Source organism: Anthonomus grandis, chromosome 22 (genome assembly GCF_022605725.1).
Source record: "Anthonomus grandis grandis chromosome 22, icAntGran1.3, whole genome shotgun sequence".
Classification (NCBI taxonomy): Eukaryota; Metazoa; Arthropoda; class Insecta; order Coleoptera; family Curculionidae; genus Anthonomus; species Anthonomus grandis.
The window spans coordinates 23,370,024-23,390,018 of NC_065567.1; the positions used below are offsets into that span (position 1 = coordinate 23,370,024).

Below are 19,995 nucleotides of genomic sequence, written 5' to 3' on the forward strand. Positions count from 1 at the left end.
GTATTGATCTATTCTGTTTCTGGAAAAGTTTCTTCTTGACTTTTTTTTCTTCTGATCCACTTGAGTCACAATGTTCAGACTCATTGTCTCAGTATCACTATAATATTGTCATTGTTCTTTGACACTATAGAGTCTGTCTGCTTCCTTTTTAATCTAATTTCCCAATTTAATCATTATGAATAAATTTAAGCAATAAATGCGAAAAAAGCACACTCAAGCATTCCAATTTTTTATTTAAAAATAAAAAAGCGTGTTTCCCTGTATACGTGCATGAGTTGAAATTTAAACAGAAAATTTGACATAAATATTTAAAAGATCCACACGGCCGCCCCGGAATACTTTTAAAATCATTTTGCATACAATTTATTTGGCAGAGTTGTTTTACTCGATAGCCAAAGGGCTGAACAAGAAAGAAAACGAAAACACAAAAGAGCAACTAACGTACTTTTGCATCGAATATATTACCACCCAGTGCTACACTTAACACGGTTATACCCTGAGGAATAGTATAGGGTGCCATTGCTTAATGCATACGTTATCGGCTTACCCTGTTTCATTTTATTTCACTCTTACATTAAAACCTCTGGGGTACTAAAGAAAAAGAAATTGTTTAGCCTAGGATTCCCAGTTAAGTATTAAGGATTTCACAGTATGTGTATTCGTTATCATTTTTCTTACTGCGGGGTAAAAAATTAGCGATAAAAAAAGGAAGATTCTCATGTTGTTGAGGCTTATAAAAAAGTAATAAGATGGATTTACTCTGACATGAAACTCTACCCGAGACAACAGAGCTTAAGGAGTTTTACAAAATCCAACATATTTTTTGCTGTCGGAGGATTAAGTCATGGGGATTGTGCCAGTTGCCGCTTGCATAACGTTATGAGGGCCTTAAATACAAAGAGGAATGCCAAAGAAAGCAATTATTTTCTTGTAGGAGGGGACCGGCACTTTTGAAAACGTTTTATTTAAGTATATTTACTTTGTCGTTTCATTTGTGCCCATAGACATCACCACTGCCCCAACTAACTTACTTATTTTGCTTAAGTGTTACTAAGAATGCTCGTTTAAATATTCGTTCGATGGTTGCTAAGTTTTTCGATTTTAAGGAATATTCAAACCATCTTATAATTCGAGTCAAATTTTGACAGACCAAATGGTTGTAATTATTTTGAAATATGATCGTGTAATATTTGCAGGAGATTTTATTATTAACATGTTTAATCTTTTCTTAATGGATGTTTGATCATTTTCTAATATTTTCGATTTTTTAAGCTTTTTTTTTGGGATGTAGTTGTCTATAATAATTACTTTTGTTTTGTTTTTCCTAACCTAGATTGCAAATTTTATTTGTTTTGCTTCCCAAATGATTTAATTATCATCGATAATTATTATTATATCGATTTTGCGACTATTTGAGTGCTCACAACAATCATACTGTTTGGTGTTGACACCGTTATCTATAATATTCGGTTCTACGCTAATTTTGAGTCAAAAAAAAAACATTTTAGTGTTTGACTTTCAATTTCTAATAAATTTTCCATCGATTTTTTTACTGTATAATTTCTTTTTTAGCTGCTGCAGTATCTGTTTATGATAATTATGGCAACACTAAAGTAAGAAAAATTTTTTTTAGTTCTAATCTGAATTATGTATTTTCTAGTCAACATGTATGCAATCTGCAAAGTCTGTGAGAAGGAATTTTCAAGCATATCGATGAGAAACAGACATCTTTTTGGAATTTTCACCAAGAATTTGTTAACGAGGAATACAAGAAACACATTATATGTCCAAGGTGTACCAACAGTACCCAGGCATTTTTTTATATTACGAGCCCTAACAACTATATATTGGGATAAACTAAAATACACATGTAATTTAATTTTTAATATACTTCTATTTTGTAAACTTCCTTTTTTTAATGTAATATTGTTTAAACAGTTAATTAATAACAAAATCGATTCATTAGGAACGCAAAAGCACAAAATATCTATTCTAAGACACCAAATTATTTAAAAAATGCTAATATTGGGTGGCAACTAAATTATGGGACAAACGCGAACTCTAATGTTTAAAATGGAGTAACGTTAGATTGTATAATTGCTTGAATTCTTTTGGGCATTGATTGGACTAAGACCTTACACTGTTCGGGGGTAAATTCATTCCAAATGTGCTCTATTTTGGCCTTAAGTTCTGGCAATGTTCTTTGAGGGTTGTTCCTTAATGTCTGTTTCATTTTATGCCATACTGTTTCAATGACATTAAGGTCTGGGCTGTTAGAAGGCCAAGAAAGGCAGTTTATGTGGTGGTCCCCAAACCACTTTTTTGTAATTTTTGGCCGTATGACATGCAGCCCCATCCTGCTGAAATATGTAATTTTCATTAACTGTTAATTTCGCGGTACTTGGAAGTAGGCTATTTTGTAGAATTTGTTGATATTTTGCAGCATTTACGGTGCCCTCTATAAACTCAAAACACCCTTATCCTCCAAGTGTCATGCAACACCAAATCATTATTCCTTTAGGAAACTTTACGGTGCGTTTTAAACAGTTCTTATGGAAAGCCTCATCTTTTGTGCGAACCACACGTTTTCGGTAATCACCAACACGTACGTCGAATTTTGATTCATCGCTAAAAATTACGCGGGACCAATCTTCTACTGACCAGGACAATTTAGATTTTGCCCATATCAGCCTGGCTTTCCTTTGTTTTGCTGTTAAAAGCGGTTTTTCCTTGGCCTATAAGAAAAAATGTATTAAAAAAGTTTGTTGTTTAATGTAAGATCTGCAATAACCTTGTAAAACCTCAATCCGCATTTATGAATCCACTTGCGACAACATTCTCTTGACAAATTATGCCCAGTTTCATGATTCCATTCTGCCGTTACCTGCCGTACCGTATTTCTTCGACCTTTTTTGCATAATTTAACAAGCATTCTTTTATCCCTATCAGAAACTAATTTTGGGCGACCTGGGCTATTTCTTTTCTTATGTAAAATTTCTCCAGTTCCCCCATAATGCTTTATTATATTAAACACAGTACTTTTAGGAATATTTAGTTCATCCGCCACTTAATAGGGAATAATTTTTAACCACCAACTCACGAATTTTTGAATTTATCGAGATACCACGCACCATTTTAATTAATAAGGAAGTGTTTGAGTTACCCAAACTGACAGCGAAGCAATTTCAAAATAAACAAATGTGTCTGTCGCCCCTGGTAACCTTGTTTTTGCAGCCAACTTGTCTTCTCTGGTATCATTTTTAACTCGTGACTTGATACTGTCCCATTATTTAGTTGCCACCTAATATTAGCATTTTTTATATAATTTGGTGTGTTAGAATAGATATTTTGTGCTTTTGCGTTCCTAATGAATCGATTTTGTTATTAATTAACTGTTTAAACAATATTACATTAAAAAAAAAGTTTAAAAAATAGAAGTATATTAAAAATTAAATTACATGTGTATTTTAGTTTGTCCCAATATATAGTTGTTAGGGCTCGTAATAGTTTAAACAAATGTTTGCTTGATATTCACAATAGAATGATTAAACAATCATTTTTACATTTTAGGAATTTTTAATAATATACCTTTTGGAGGGCGCAAAGTAATAGGGAGATCAATTCTGATTGTCAGACCCGAAATAAATTTAAGAATGAAGAACATATAATATATAATTAAAACAGGAGCGATGTTAAAAGTAGTATAAATTCTTGGTCATCAAACATAATTGTATATTTTGTTGTTTACTTTTAGGATTCAATAGCTTATGTAAAAAGAGAAATGACACAATAGAGAGGCCAAACTTGGTAACAAGAGGTAACATGGCATATTTGATAAGGAAATATAATGTTTACAAGAAAAGAGACGTTATGATATGGTAGCCACTGCTTTAAAAATTAATGGGAAAGGAAAAAATGGCTAAGGGAAAAATTATGCATTTGTTTTCAAGAGAATTGGTATGTGTATATGTATAAAGATTACAATTAATACTTATAATAAATTAGAGAGTTTTGGGTGTTTTAATAACCTTTTAGCGGCCGCGCCCATTTTCAAAAAAATAGTCGTACAACCACTTGTACCTAAAAAGATCATTTCTTTTAAAATAAAAACTAAAAATATTTTTGGTTTAAATAAAAAATACATTTTAACGTTAGTAACATTTATTTCAACTGTTTGTTTTTTATTTTAACATAATTGACGGGTAATTATACAAAAGAAAAAAAATAAACGAGATTAAAAAAACCTAAAACTAAAAGGTCAAATTTTCCCACTCAGCTGTTTCAAAGCAATCTGGACATGTGGTGATAGCATGCTCTAAGCATACAGCTGCATTGCATTTTTTGCAAAAATATCGGGTAGGACGATTTTTTTTTCTGTCGCATAAAATACAACGTCCGCGTCGACTTGGTACATTTTCAACTGGATTTTCTGAAGTCTCTGTTCCAAGGATCTCGTGGATTCAAAGTTTGGTAACTTTTGATATATTTGGAATCTCTACACGAGCTTTAAGTTGAGCTTCAATAAGCTTGAATGAAAGTTGACGTAAAAATTCTTTACGCTTTATTTTTGCACCTGGATCATTAGCTTTGTACACAACAAATGAATTTATTCCGGCAACATTTAACATACTATAAAATATGACCATTGGCCATCTTCGAGTAGCGCGGCTACAATTTTAAACTGAACATAACTTATCCACCGTATCGACCCCTGCTTTAGTTTGATTGTACATTATAATGATCTCCGGTTTTCCATTTTCAGAATCCAAAGCATCATCGTTGTGTAAACTGGACATTAGCAAAACATTTTTACTCCTCTTGGGTATATAGGATACAAGTGTACAGGTTTCATTAAATCCAAACATTGATGATTATTCTCGACGATTTATGGGTTGTGAAAATTGGATCGGAAGTTCTCTTTTATTTTTTCTTACTGTTCCTATTAAAGTTAGTCTAAAATTTGGTTTAAATTCTCTATAAGGCTGTAACTAGTAAACCAGTTATCAGTTGTTACATTCCTACCAGTACCTCTGATTGTTTCACACAGTCTTTTTACAACAGCATCTGGAGAGTTGCTAGCTTGAAAAGGGCCTTTAGGTTGTTTACCCACATAAACTTTTATACTATATGTATAAAACACCTTTGAGTCACACATAGCGAACACTTTTAGTCCATATTTATACGGTTTGCTTGGTATGTATTGGAGAAAACTGCACCGACCGCGAAAGGCTTCTAGTTTTTCATCCACAGTAACATAGTGAAATGGAGTAAATCCAGATTTACATTTTTGCACGAAGTTATCAAAAAAAGCCCTTATTGGCGCCAACTTGTTTATGGCTCTACGAGTTTCACGTGTCTCCTTATGGTCAAAACGTAAATGTGTTAATAAAAAGCGAAATCTTTGTAACGACATTGCAGGCCTAAAAATTTCAACACCAGTGCCATCGGTTTTCCACAAATCTTCAGCATTTAAATGACTACTTTTTAACAATCCACCTAAATAAAGGAGACCTATCAAAGCAAGCAATTCAACAGAATCTGTGGGTTTAGCATCTCTTTCGCGTGAATAATTGCCACGGACGGATTCAATATGCTGGACAATGGTATTTACTATCTCTTCAGAAAAAAAATGCTGCCATATTTTTATTGGAGATTTTTGATTTTTTAAATCTCCTTTGGGACCAGGCAAATGCGTAACTAAATTTTCGGCCCGTGTTCAGACAGCTTTTGAAGGACAATGCTTTCGCCACTTTGTGGTCTTGTCTTTGCCTATAAAAAAAGGACGTTCATTGTATTCATTTACTTTAATTTCAGTATCCGAAAATTTTGTTCACTATCAGGATCATAAACCTCTGTTTTGACGACGCGTTCTTCTTCATCATCAGATTCATCCAGAGGCAATTGTTCTTCAAATTCATTTTCCAAACATTCCTGCATTAATTTTTCTAGTCTGTCTTGCTCCTTTTCATACAAAGCCATTCTAAAGATTAAACAAAAGTATACTATTACCGAGGTGCGCAGTAACTTTTAGTCAATAACCAAAAACATTTTAAAATGGAGCGAGAGTCCGCGTGCGACCACTGAAAGGATAATGATATAAATAATGAAAGTGCTCATGTATATGGGGGTTGATCCATCAATGAAAGACATATCTGATTTTCTGATAATTTAATTTAGTTTTTAATATTCAATTTTATAATTTTAATTTAGTTTTTCATAATTGAAAAATTATTACATAAAAATAATTGCATGAAAAATTATTTTCATGTAGGTTGTCTTTTTAAAAATTCCATTTATAAATTGATGTGACAGTTTTTAAAGTGATTTTTTTTACAATCAAGAATATCGTTGAACGAAGAAAACAAAATATTCAAAATTCATATTTGAGATTGATCTATGGTATAAAGAGGTTTCTGCACGCTTATTATCTTATTATAAGCAGATGAACCAACTATTAGTAAACCAATATAACTTTCATGTAGGATAAAATCCTAATCGTTTCTGGGATTTTTAACAAATTTGTTGTAGTTATGATATTGCTTTCTGCTAAGTCAAATCATATTTTTTTAACAAATCTCATTTGCAAAGAAATATATTATTTTTGCTTCCGAAAATCCTTAAGATTTTACCGCAAAATTTAAAAACAAAAATTAAGGGAAGTCATAACCAAAAAAATTTAAATATTGAACTAACACAGTTTATTACACGAAATTATAATAGTTTTAAAAAATTTTTGATAAAGTAATTTAAAGTGCATTTGTTAATTATTTTTGATTATCAGTAAAATATAATCCCCCGAAAGTCGATTGTTTTGCAATTTTGTTTGAATTTTTAATTTTCTCCTAGTTACTGCTTATGCCTTCTCCGCTTCTCTGCTCCTTATAGTAGAATAACATATTTATTTACTTATAAAGGAAACAAAAACTTTTTTTTGTCTTTGTATCAATGTAGGAAATGAGAAATTTTGAACACAGGCCTATTTTGTGGTCAAGTAAAACTTTTCGTTTCATTCTAATGGATTCATTGTTTAATTGAGATAATATGAAAAATAGGAATCACGTTAATTTTTGTTAAAATATCTATAGTTAGTACTATGAGGTTGTGTCTATAATTTGGATTGTGTATTTGTGAAAATTTCCGTAATATATTGTATTGTTTGTCATTTATAGAAAGGTATGCCACAGTTATATTGACTTTAAAAATATTTCTATATTTTGTTGTTATCTAAAAATTGTACCGTCAAAGACTATGATTATTATTAATTAGTTTTTCTAATTTAGTGTTTTAAAAGAAACTATTTACTCGGAAAAAAAGGCGATAATGTTAAGACTTTTTCACCTCGAATTCTTCTGTTCCATTTTCAGAAAATAAACTGTTTTATTCTAAAGGATAAATAAACCCTAACCCCAATTTTTCTAGCTAGGGAGTTACTAATACCCCTTGGTAAGTTCCGCGCTAAACGTCTTTTTATGGGTCATGTATTAAATTGGATTCGAGAACGAAGGACTTAGGAGTTTACTCGTATTGTGTAGACGAAGAGTTTAGTTAGTGATGAATGTCATTTTTTTTAACGATACATAGAAAGCGGTTAGTAAATATTTTATGGAGTATTTGTTTATTCATATTTTACAAGATCCCTCTAACCATCTATAAGTTAAAAAATATTTTTATGAACGGTCAGCTTTAGTTGAAAGCAATTAGTATTGGCTTGTATTGTATACTGGTAAATTCCCTTTCTTCATCTACTTATAAGCAGTAATAAAATTTATTTTTTTTTACAATTTTACAGTATCCCTCTTAGCAGTCAGCACTGTCTTTATTGCTCACATATTGGGCATCAATTAGTAAGCTCTATCTTTCTTTCTAATAATAATCTGATTTAATTTACATGATAGTGGATAGTTAATCAGCGGAGGATCAAAAGGATTTTATATTTTTTATTCATGATGACGTATTTGAGACCAAAGTATTGTAATTAAATGATTATGAGCCAAATTACGTAAATGATGTTAAGCCCTTTTTAAGTATTATCCCACTAAGATGGTAACCCACTGGTGACTCAGGTAGTATGAAAAATTAATATTATTTAGAACAGGTCAAATTACTTTAAAAAAAACAATTTTTAGCTCATTTCAATGGTGTTAAATGACTTACGTAAGATACTGAGATAAATTCAAAAATTCTAAATTTTCTCTTATGATCTAAGACTCAAATAGTATGTAGGATTGAAGTAACATTAATTTTTTTTGAAATATAATTTTAATTATGTAAAAAAATACAATTCTTAGCTCATACCAAGAATATTATTTTTTTTTATTTAAGTCATAATAAAAATCCAAGTCTCATAGAGAATGATTTAAAAAGAAATAAAAAAACTATTCAAGAACTTGAAAAAATATTATTTAAAACAACCGTTACGTTTCACATTAAGTTGCATATTCCTAGCTTTAAATTTGCAATTTAAGGTTAAACGCAATAAAGCAAAATAAACTAGTTTACTTAGTGAGAGAGCCTTGTTACGGTAGTGGTCTCAACCATGAAAGTTTGTTGGCTTAACAATTCATTTAAACAAGTTGTTTGCAAAATATATCTAGTTTAAACTGCTACAGGCTGTATCTAGCATCAAAATAGTAGTGAAAAGCACCCAGTAAATTTAAACAATATCTCCTAGTCTTAAAGCGTAAACCGCATTTCACAAAGATCGTGCGTTTAAATAATTTGAGTAATCCAAATGATTTAGGTCATTCGACGAGTGTTGCAGGATTTTAGGCAGAATAAGCCGCGATCGCATTTAACTTCAAGTGGGATTTACTAATGCTAACGACTATTCGATTAGCGTCAGCAACATTTTGTGTGTAATTCACATTTATTTGTCCTCTTGTTCTCCCTCAACTGGAAGTACCAGAATGGCATCGTTTGCAAATATACCCTGTGCAACAAACAGACGTTGATTTTCTTTCTACTTAGTATCCCTTAAATTAGTGCATAACTTAAATGAACACGATTATTTCCGCTGATGAAACAATAAATAAATTAACAACAACTTTCCTTTATTAACGTTTTCCAATTAACTGTTACCAAGAAAGTATCGTACAAAAAATTAAAATAAATTTCCATTAGGGCATGAATTACCCTGAACAGTAATTAGAAAAGCTGCCAATAAGAGGGTCGCCAATTCCATAATTGTTTTTTTAATTAGTTCCCTGAGAAAATTAAAATTTGTTTTAGATTTGCCTCTAGTACTATCCGATTATTCATTGAGTCTAGATTTTTTGTTGTTACATAAATTGCGTTTAAAAAAAAACATTAAATTAATTGGAATGCACCTATAAATCGCGCATATTTTAAAGAGATACCGCATAATTCATCCCAAATACATACATTTACCCTGCTAAAGGCCAGGTATATTTTATTTATTAATGATAAATTAATGATTATTTTATGCAATTACATGCTTATATTATGCTGCCGCAGCTTTGTTTTCAATTCGCTGCAGCATTCAATTTTCTTTTGAATTTTATTGACGCAACATATAAATTCACGTTAAATATTTCAAATTAAAAAAATATTATATTTTTTTTCGCGTAAGCCATTCAGCAGGATATGCCCGATTAAAATACTAAAACATAAATTGTTTCTAATAAATATAAAGAAAATGTTAAAAAATTAATTATTTTTTGAATTAAATATTTAAAATAGCCAAGATAAATTTCAAGTCATTTGAATAGGGTCAAGTTATGATAAAAAAGTCAAATTATTGTTCGACTAGAAGCATGATTAATGGGCAAAATTATTTAGCTGTAAACTGATTTTTTAGGCATAACATAAATAGATGCGATCCACCTTTTATAATATTTATATTCTATACGTATGTATATATAGCAAAAGTTATTGTGATCAATGAAATTATTAATTTTTAAATGGGAAATATATAATAAAATTGACATAGTAGGAGATCCCTAAAACATGTAATTTTTTGTATAGTTTCTATATATTTTTTTGCTAAAAATAGCAAGTTGTTAAAGGGATAAACTTCACAGTTCTAGTTATTGACTTATCGGGCATTTAACTGTATATACTCCAGAAAACCGCCGAAGGCATAAAGACGTAATTTCACCTGAGTAACTTTTTCGATAAAAATCACCCCCGCAATATTATACACCCGAAAAATTGAAAACGTTTTACAGCTGTAACTTACCCTTTGATAAATTCGAACTTGTTCAGATTAAAGTGTCAAATCGGGCGGTTATTATAAAGCCCTCTGGTTTTATTTGTATAAAAATGGGAAAAAGTCCCTAATAAAACTTTTGAAAGTTAACCAAAATAACGGCTATTAGAAATAATTAAACCAAGTGTTCCGGTTGCAGGCGACTTCGTAGTTTTAATCTGTTTAACCGAGTTTAAGCGGTAATCAAACTACCGAAACTTGTACGTTCTGTATTAGAATGCCCACTGAGTTTGTCCCTAACTTATTGTTACTTAACTGGAATAATTTTTTTTTTGTCTAAATGCGACACGCACATGAGAACAATAATACGGCTCGCCAAGGGAAGTAAAAAATTTTATAACAAAAACTCGGGGTTAGAAGATTGACGTAACGTGACGTATTTTGGGTCTTGTTTCCTATTATTCGAGGTAATATTACACTAATATAATTTTTTGGGTTGTGATATAGTGAGGCTCTCTAATGGCCTCTTCTTATCTCTTGTTTTTTTTTTGTCATTATTTATGCCCGTAAAAATTTGATGTAAAAATGTTTGGAAAAAAATCACATACTTAATGAAAAGTTGTCTAGAACCAAATTTTTTTAAAACTTAATAAGTTATCTTAAAAAAACTAAATTTCCTCTTATTTGCGATAAAAAATGGCACAACCACTGTAATTTTCATAGCCTTGCTCGAAAAATAAAATAGGGTTTTTCACGTTTTACTCGAAATTCTTAAGGTTATGTATGAAAAGTCTATACACAAAAACTATAGATTTTTTTATCACCTATAATTTTCTTAAAAAGCATTATCTTCTCAGGCAATTATTTTCTGCAAAAAAACAGTTTTTCATTAACAGTATCCTTATCCCCCCACCCACCCCACATAACTTACCATTAAGAAATTGTTTTCAAAAATCATTGTTTTCCAAAATAATACGCATGAATACCAGCTGGTTTCGTCGTTAATATCCAATCTAATAACACAGTTTGTTTATTTAAATTTGATACAGTTATATATATTAGTAAAATTTAATACAAAAATAGTGCTACGAGATTGGATAATATGGATGAAAAACAGTGATTTCTTAAAAGAATTTCTTCCTGGGAAAATTTTTGCGGTGGGTGGGGGGGGTAAGGGTGGTGATGATGAAAAACAATATTTTTGCAGAAAATATATATTCAATAGTTAATTTAATAACACTGTTTATTTAAATTTGATATAATTTTATATAAATAAATATTTAATATAAAAACAACGTTATCAGATTAAATAATATGGATGAAATACAGTGATTTTTCAGAAGAATTTCACCAAATATTTGAGGTGTAGTAATCGAATTTTAAAACTAGATATGTAAATTCCGTGTCAATTTTATTAAATGCCGAAATTTTCTCCTTTTTGTGCTATCTAAGAATTTTTATCGTATCCAATTAAGTTATGCATACGCTATGCATGAAAAGGTTACAAAACGAATGGCAAGGTGGCATAAGTTCCCCATATTGCCTAAAATTTTCAAAATTAAAATATTAAGTACAAATAATATAATTTATACTAATTTTTAAAACAATAAATATAAAAAGTTTGTGTATTCTATTCAACTAAACTACATAATAATAAGAGACTATTTGTATTTAATTTTAACAAATTATACAGGATATAATATATAAGTTAATATCTAATTTAATTATTTTTATAAGCATTTTATATACCATAAATATTATTTTATATAGTAAATCGCTGTTTAAAACTTGTTGTCGTATCCAATTAGATTATACATAGCAATAAAGGAAAATTTTACAACGAAAATTCCAAGGGTAATAAATGCATTCGTAATTTTTGTGTAAATAAAATTAAAATATTAAGTACAAACAATTTTTATTTTAAGCAGATTTTAATCACGCCTGAAAGATTTACTGGGGTTAAAACATTATATATTTTTATGATAAAAGGTATCCCTCCTCGGCTTAAAATAAATTGAATCAACAAAGTCCAAGGTACTTAGTATCTTTATATAAATAAGCCTATTTTAATTAATAATTTTAAAGCTCTGTTACTTGTATGGTTTAATTTAATTTTTGTTATTTTAAATTTTATGTAAATTAAAAGGGTTATTCATTTTTCGGACTTTATTTCAATACTTTTAATATTTAATTCTGCGACTTTCTTGCGACGATAAATAGAGAGGATCTACTAATTTAAAACAAATATTTTTTTTTAATAAATTCTTTAATTTTTTTTACTTAATATTTTTCACGAAATATATTTGACAAAAACGAATATTTAGTTAATAGAAAAAATTATTTTCTCATAATATAGTTTATGATACACGCACATATCTTTTGAAAACTTTGAAACTATTTGTATTTAATTTGAATATAAGTTATACTGGATAAGATATGTATGTTATTATTAAATTTATATACAGGTTGATATATAAGTGTTTTAATAGATATTATAAATATTATTTGATCGTAAATTGCTTATGCTGTCTAAAACATTTTATCGTATCCAATTAAAATATTAATATATTACTCATACTTAAATTTAAACTTTTTAATTAAAACAAAAAACTAAAATAAAAGTAATTTTTTTAAATTTTTTATTGTACGTGCTCCTGTTGCTATAAACTCTTGATTTGTTTACCTTTTGATCTTATATACATTTTAGTATATATTGATTTTTATATTTTTTTTAATTATTTTTTTTTTATACTTTGATCGCATACAATTTTGTTAAATTGTATCGAGTACTGTATGTTTGTTTTCTCTCTATGTGTATTTTTTATTGTATTCTTGTATTATTTAATTTTTACTTAAGCTTTGTCTACAAATTGTAAATTATTATAGCATATGAAAAAAAATTAACAAAGGATAACAAGGAAAATAAATGGCTCGTATTGCCCAAAATTTCATTATAAACCAAATTGAAATTTTAATAATAATTAGTTTTTACTTTAAGAACATTTTAATGATGCCTGAAAAATGCGGTTAAAATATTATAAATTTTTATGCTAAAAGGTATCCCTCCTCCTCTATGGTTTGATTTAATTTTTTTATTTTTACCCTATTTAAATTCAAAGGGTTAATTATTTTTTAAGAGTTTGTTTAAATGTCTTTAATATTTAATTCCGGGATTTTATTCAGTCATAAAAAAAGGGATTTATTAATTTATTTTTTTTAATAATATATGCTTTAAATTTTCCAAGTTAAAAAATATTTTTTTGTAAAATATGTGAAAAAAAAGTGAATAATAAAATGTGCGCTAAAAAATGAAAAAAAAAAATTTCAATAATTTATTATTCTAATATAAACCCTCCAACTCAAATTATAAATTATGATCATCAGTAGTGTAAATTATCTAGAATTAACTCGTTAAAATATTCATAATCTCATACGGCACACGTAACAAGTTTCAGAACTCGCTAGTAAATTAACCAAAGCGTTCGTCGTGCATTTTAAAGTTATGCCAAAAAAAAAACCAACAAATTCCAAAACTCATTTCGAGCCGTTCCATGTTATCCTTAAACATAAAACCGTGACCGCCGTAACACCTGTTACATCTAACTTAATCTTAAATCTCCCACCTTGATTTATTATGACCAATATGTAGAGCACCGTAACGGTCACACTTTTCCGTTTGTTTCCTCTCATAATTGTCGTTTTACGTTTCCGAATGTGACGGAACTCAATTCGAAAATTTCCCGCGTTAACGTTTAACCGGATGAAAAAAAAATTTTAATTTACGATGCTCGCGTGGAACAGCGACGGGCCGTATATTCCAGAACAGGAGTTCGCATGACAGAAGTCGTGAGACGACTGCCGCAGGCGGACAGGAACATGCGACAGAAGCTGGAAGATAGCTGCGCTCGTGGAAACTCAAAACGGGATGCTGGAAACCTGCATAACCATTTTTCTTTTGCATTAACTATTTATATATATATGTTTTTTCCACCTTCGAATATAAAAAGGGATATTTTATACGTGAATGTTGAGGATGGAAAATTCTTCAAAAGATTAATAGACCTGTTTATTTTTTAAATATTTCAATAAATTTTCGGTAGCCTCTAATAAGAAAAGTAAGAAATACGTGTATTAAACGCCCGTAAGAGTTACACATGAGGAAGAAAATTTCGGCATTTAAGAAAATGGACACGGAATTTAGATATCTAGTTTTTAAAGTCGATTACCACATCTCAAATATTTCATGAAATTCTTCTAGAAAATCACTGTTTTTTATCCATATTATCCAATCCAATAACGCTGTTTTATACGAAATAGTAATATATATAATTATATTAAAATTAAATAAACAGTGTTATTAAATTAAATATTGAATATTTATTTTCTGCAAAAATATTGTTTTTTATCAACACAACCCTTACCCCCCCCCACCCACCCCAAACATTTGACCAGTAAAAAATTCTTTTATAGAATCACCGTTTTTCGTCCGTAATATCCAATCTAATAGTATTGTTTCTGTATTTAATATTTATTAATATACATAATATATATATAATTATATCAAATTTGAATAAACAAACTGTCCTATTAGATTGGATATTACCAACGAAGCCAGCTGTTATTCATGTGCATTATTTTGGAAAACAATATTTTTTGAAAATAATTTCTTACTGGTAAGTTGTGTGGGATGGGGGGGGGGGGGTAAGGGTAGGGTTAGTGAAAAATGTTTTTTTTGCAGAAAATAATTGCCTAAGAAAAAAATGCTTTTTAAGAAAATTATAGGTGAAAAAAAATCTATAGTTCTGGTATCTATACTTTTCTCACATAACCTTAAGATTTTGGAGTAAAATTTAAAAAAAAACCGTAATTTATTTCTCCAAAGCAAGGCGTATCGCTATGAAAATTGCAGTAGTTGTGTCGTTTTTCTATAAGTAGCATATAAGTAGAAATTTAGTTTTTTTTAAGATAAGTCAATAAGTTTTGATAAAATTTCAGTTTTTTTCGGAAAATTTTTGGCATTTAAAGAAATTGACAAGAATCGTATAATCGAGCATTTTTTTATTTGGCAATTATTTTCTGCAAAAAAAACATTTTTTATTAACGCTACCCTTATCCCCCCACCCACCCCACACAACTTACCAGTAAGAAATTGTTTTCAAAAATGATTGTTCTCCAAAATAATGCACACGAATAACAGCTGGTTAAATAAATATCCAATTTAAAAATATATTTTGTTTATTAAAATTTAATATAATTATATATATTAATAAATATTTAATACAAAAACTGTGTTATTGATGATGACTAGCTAATAATTGACAAAACTGAAACGCTAAAAATTAATAGATCTCTAACACCATTAAAAACAAGCAAATATAAGGATGCTTTACTGGGACCTAAAGTAAAAACTCCATAAAATTAGCATAGGAGGTATTTTTATACAATAGTTGGCATAACTTAAATGGATACGATTCTCACTTTTCTAATAATCGAGTTTATTTAGGCAAAATATTATTTACGCGTTTTGTGGGTAAATTAGTCAAATGCTGATGAAAACTATTTGCTTCTGGCCAACGTTTCGCATTTGATTTACTTCATCTTCAAGGCTTTAGAATAAATATAAAGAATGGTGTGATTTTTTTTTAATTAAATAAATTTAACATTTACGTATTACGTAAATGACAATATGCTTATCAGAGTTTCAGTATTACGTCTAAATATGACAGTAATATGTTTTTTACTATGTAGCATTTTTTAAAAATGTTAATATACTCGAAAGAATGACCCAGTTCCCTAACATATTCCACTAGTGCTGTAGGGTGAATAAAATGTTTCTTTAGGAGATATCTTCGAAATATCTATATACTTCAGCATACTATATCTAGCCCTGTAGGTAAATCAAATATAAATCGAAACGTTAGAAAGAAATAATTTAATTCTTGACCAATATACCCACAACATCTAATTCACAAGAAATATTTACGTTATCTTATAAGAAATATGTTTATATTCTACGTGATATAACTAAAATTGATGCTACTCTCGTTAACTTCTTAATAAAAAAAAATGTAATTGTTAAAATAATATTTACAATGTTATAAGCATTTTATTGCACTTTTTAGGAATGAAAAGCAACTTTAAAACAGTTAAACGCTGAAACTACTAACACCAGTAAAAAACGAGCAAACATGGCATTACTAGGGCCCACAGGACAAACATCGTTTAAAAGGACATAAAATTAGCATAAGTATTTTTACACAGTAGTTGGTATAATTTAAATGTATACGGCTATAACCTTTATATTAATTGAAAATAAATCTGTAATGTTTATGAATTACGTCAATTTTTTAAGGTGTTGTACCTAACATTGGGCATTTATAAAAGAAATATTTTCTTTTGTATTTTATGCTAAAAAAAACACACTACTAATACTATTAAAAAGGGTAAAGCGAGCAAACACAGAAATAAAGGCACGTATAGGGAATATATTCACACAGCAGTTGGCATAACATAAATGGATACGAATTCCTCTTTTCTTTATGTTATCTTTTTGAGGTGTCTTATTAAGACAGTCATAGTTAAATAAATCTTATAATTAAGCATTAAAGCGTTCTTATTTATGCCTTTGAAAGCATGTATTTTTTTCATAAGCTAAAAATATCCCTAAAGCAAATAATTACGGAAAATTAAATAAAATATCTCTCGTAAAGAAAGCGAGTTCTATATAGAGTCAAAAATAATTTACTAGCTGTTGGAGGTTGGGAAGCTAGTTGCAAATTTCGGAACATAATGAAAAATATGATTACGTTCTTTCTACTCCACAAACCGCGACTCCCGAGAATTTCGCAGCTTCAATTGAAAAATATTTTTTCATTTTCATTACCGGGTCGACGATGATTTGCTTTTATTGTATTCTCCCTTTAAAGAATGGTAAGGATATGAGCAAGAAAAAAACGTGAATACATATAGACCTAATTTATTAATATCCGGATTATCCCGAATTAATAGTCATATTGTTGCAAAAATTAATAATAAATGTTATTAAATACCAGGTATATCATATTGACGTTATTAGATCAATAAGCTAAAGCATTATCCTTTATGCTTCCGAACATATTGGCATTAAAAAGGTTACAAATCCATACCAACGGAAAATAAATTTGAAAATTGCGTCGTAATATGTTACGATGCATAAAATCTTGGATAAAGATATCCGGGATTTACTATCGTGTGATAATGGGCCACTAACATTTTAGTAAAGATCGTAAAGCTTAAGATATTTGCCGACTGGTCCTTATTGGATTTACCTGATGTCTTGTCAAACACTCAAGATCTTTGTATTGATTTAATATCATTGTTGCACAATCTCAGATTTGAATTTAATGCTTTATTTAGGTCCGATTCAGGAGGCGAAATTGGAGCGTCAAAGACCAATTATCTCGTAAATAAATATTATTGTCTCAGATATGTTATAAAAGCTTTTAAGGGTAATTGAGAGGGTAATCGGTTTACGAGATAAATGCAGTAAATGTCCCAGTAAAAATTTATTGTTAATAATTTTTGTAGGACAAATAAATGTCAAACCTATTCTGATAAAAGCGTATTTTCCTTTAGTAAAATTCTTAGGTTTCGTCGTTTAAAAACTTTTATCTGTTTTCAGTTTTAACACGCCCGCCTTGCTATAAATGTTAAACAGAATTTTAGCTTAAGAAACAATTGTATCGCTGGCATCTTACAACGAAAAGCACTTTGCATATTTCGAGAAATAGTACGTATCGCTCAAAAGTTTACTAGGGAGAAAAAATTTTTATGCTCAATGAACTAAGCAGACGAGTTTTTCCAGGCAAGCTTTATTGAACTTAGTGAGTATATTTTATACATAAGAAACAATTATGCTAGGAAAAGATTTTTATTTTTTAACTTAAAAACTGCATAGAAAAAAGATTAGAATTGTAATCGGATTCAAGCAAGGTTATGGAGAAATCGGAAAATTTCTAGACCCATATCTACATCAAGAATAATGCAATTTTCAGATGATACTCGATAATGGGCAAGTAGATAATGTAGATGTAAACAAATTTATTGTTTACTTTTGTATTAATTAGAAGAAAATTCTAGGCGTAGAAAATGTAAACATATATGGTTTTATTTTGTTATCCAGTTTTTCTTAGATTGTTAGAGACTTTTTAAGGTCAACTTTAAATTTACCAAAATTCAGCAGCATTTGCCTTAAACTATTTTTTTTGACAAGTATTTATCAAAAATTACGAAAACAAAAAAAACCATTCGTTGGATAATTTTGATGACATTTAAGTAATTTAGTATTAGGTCTAGATAGTCCAAGTTTCACACTTATACTTTGAATCTTGTAATACCGAGTTTGATTTTTGATAAGTCTATGTTGTTGCGGTCTAATTTTTTGATTTGTTTTTATAATTATAACTCCAAATTTGTGTTTAATTGCGTAGTGTTAAGGTTGCGCAATGGTTTTTAAAAGTAATTACACGCGTAGCCATTTATTATATATTGCGAAACCGTGACTGTGTGTAACACCATTTAGTGTCACAGGGAAGTATAATCCTATGATCTCCCAATTTTCATATTCCTTTAATGGTTAAGATACTATAATGGCCGGGATAGACGCTCCGTCATATTCATCAACTTGCTTGCGCAAACTTAAAATGCACGATTTATCGCGGCGTTAGTGCTGATAAGTCGGCAGACTTATTGAATTTGTACAGACAATTGTATCGCTTAAACGAAATCAAACCTGCCAGATTTTTCTTTCGAGAACAGACTTGTCTTAGCAGTAGTTGCAATGTGTGGCAGTCCTTGCGACTTATTAATTTCGTCTTCTTGTGCTAGAGAGTATCCTGGTGCAGGGCGCACATAAATAATATAGGTTAAAATTAAGAAGTTTATATAGTTATTTAGTTTATTAATTTTTGAGTTTAAGTATGTTGGACCTGCGGCTTATGTCGAGAGACTTCGTCACAGACTTCATTAATTTATATAGAGAAAATCCATGTCTTTGAAAAGTAAAATCCAAAGAATACTCGGACAAACACAAGAAAAATGCGGCATATGAGATACTAATTCAAAAATTAAAAGAGGTAGATCCCGCAGCCATTAAAGATGGCATAATAAAAAGAATTAATTTATTGCGTACTTGTTTCCGGAAAGAGTTAAAAAAAACTAGAAGTGCGCAGTCGGGTATGGGCGCAGAAGACTTGTATATGCCAAATCTCTGGTATTTTAATTACTATATGGATGGATACTATAAATAAAAGTCCAGTAGTAGATGTAAGTATAAATTTATTTAATTTAAATAGAGAGCAACAACTTTATAATGCTTTATTAGTGTGATTTTATCATACGTGATCTAATGAATCATATTATTTTGCCAGTTTACTTGACCCTCGCCATTAAAATATCCCACATATAACTCTCTAACTTTATTAGCTGCTAGTGCAATATTTCGATTGTGTCCATGTTGTAGTCCGCTTAAAATACCAGGGTCAACTCGCAACCCTGTATGAGCTTCTGATTGTGTCCAATCTTCTTCGTCTAAGGACTCGGAGGGAGTATACGAATCAGAGCATTTTTTTCGCAAATAGTTATGTAAAACAACGCACGTCAATATGACTAAATTTATACTGTTTAATTTTAAATTAATTTCTGTATGAAGGATTCTAAATCCATATACCAAAAATATTCTCGATGATTCTGCGTGCCCTAGACAGACGATAGTTGAAAATTTTTCTTTCTCTTGTCAAATCTCGCGAGTCAAATAGTTTCAGTAAATTTTTACGCAGTGAAAATGCTTC

The 19,995-nt window shown here is 29.6% G+C and overlaps 1 protein-coding gene across 1 annotated transcript in view; it reads right to left on the reverse strand.

Moving 5' to 3' along the window:
• LOC126748871 (lachesin) overlaps nt 1–14,051 on the reverse strand; it is a 195,132-nt gene extending 181,081 nt beyond the window's left edge. The window contains exon 1 of the mRNA XM_050458390.1: nt 13,792–14,051. Within this exon, the coding sequence (XP_050314347.1) occupies nt 13,792–13,858 (67 nt within the window). The 5' untranslated portion in view covers nt 13,859–14,051. The remainder of the gene's footprint in view (nt 1–13,791) is intronic.
• Between the last annotated feature and the right edge of the window lie 5,944 nt (nt 14,052–19,995).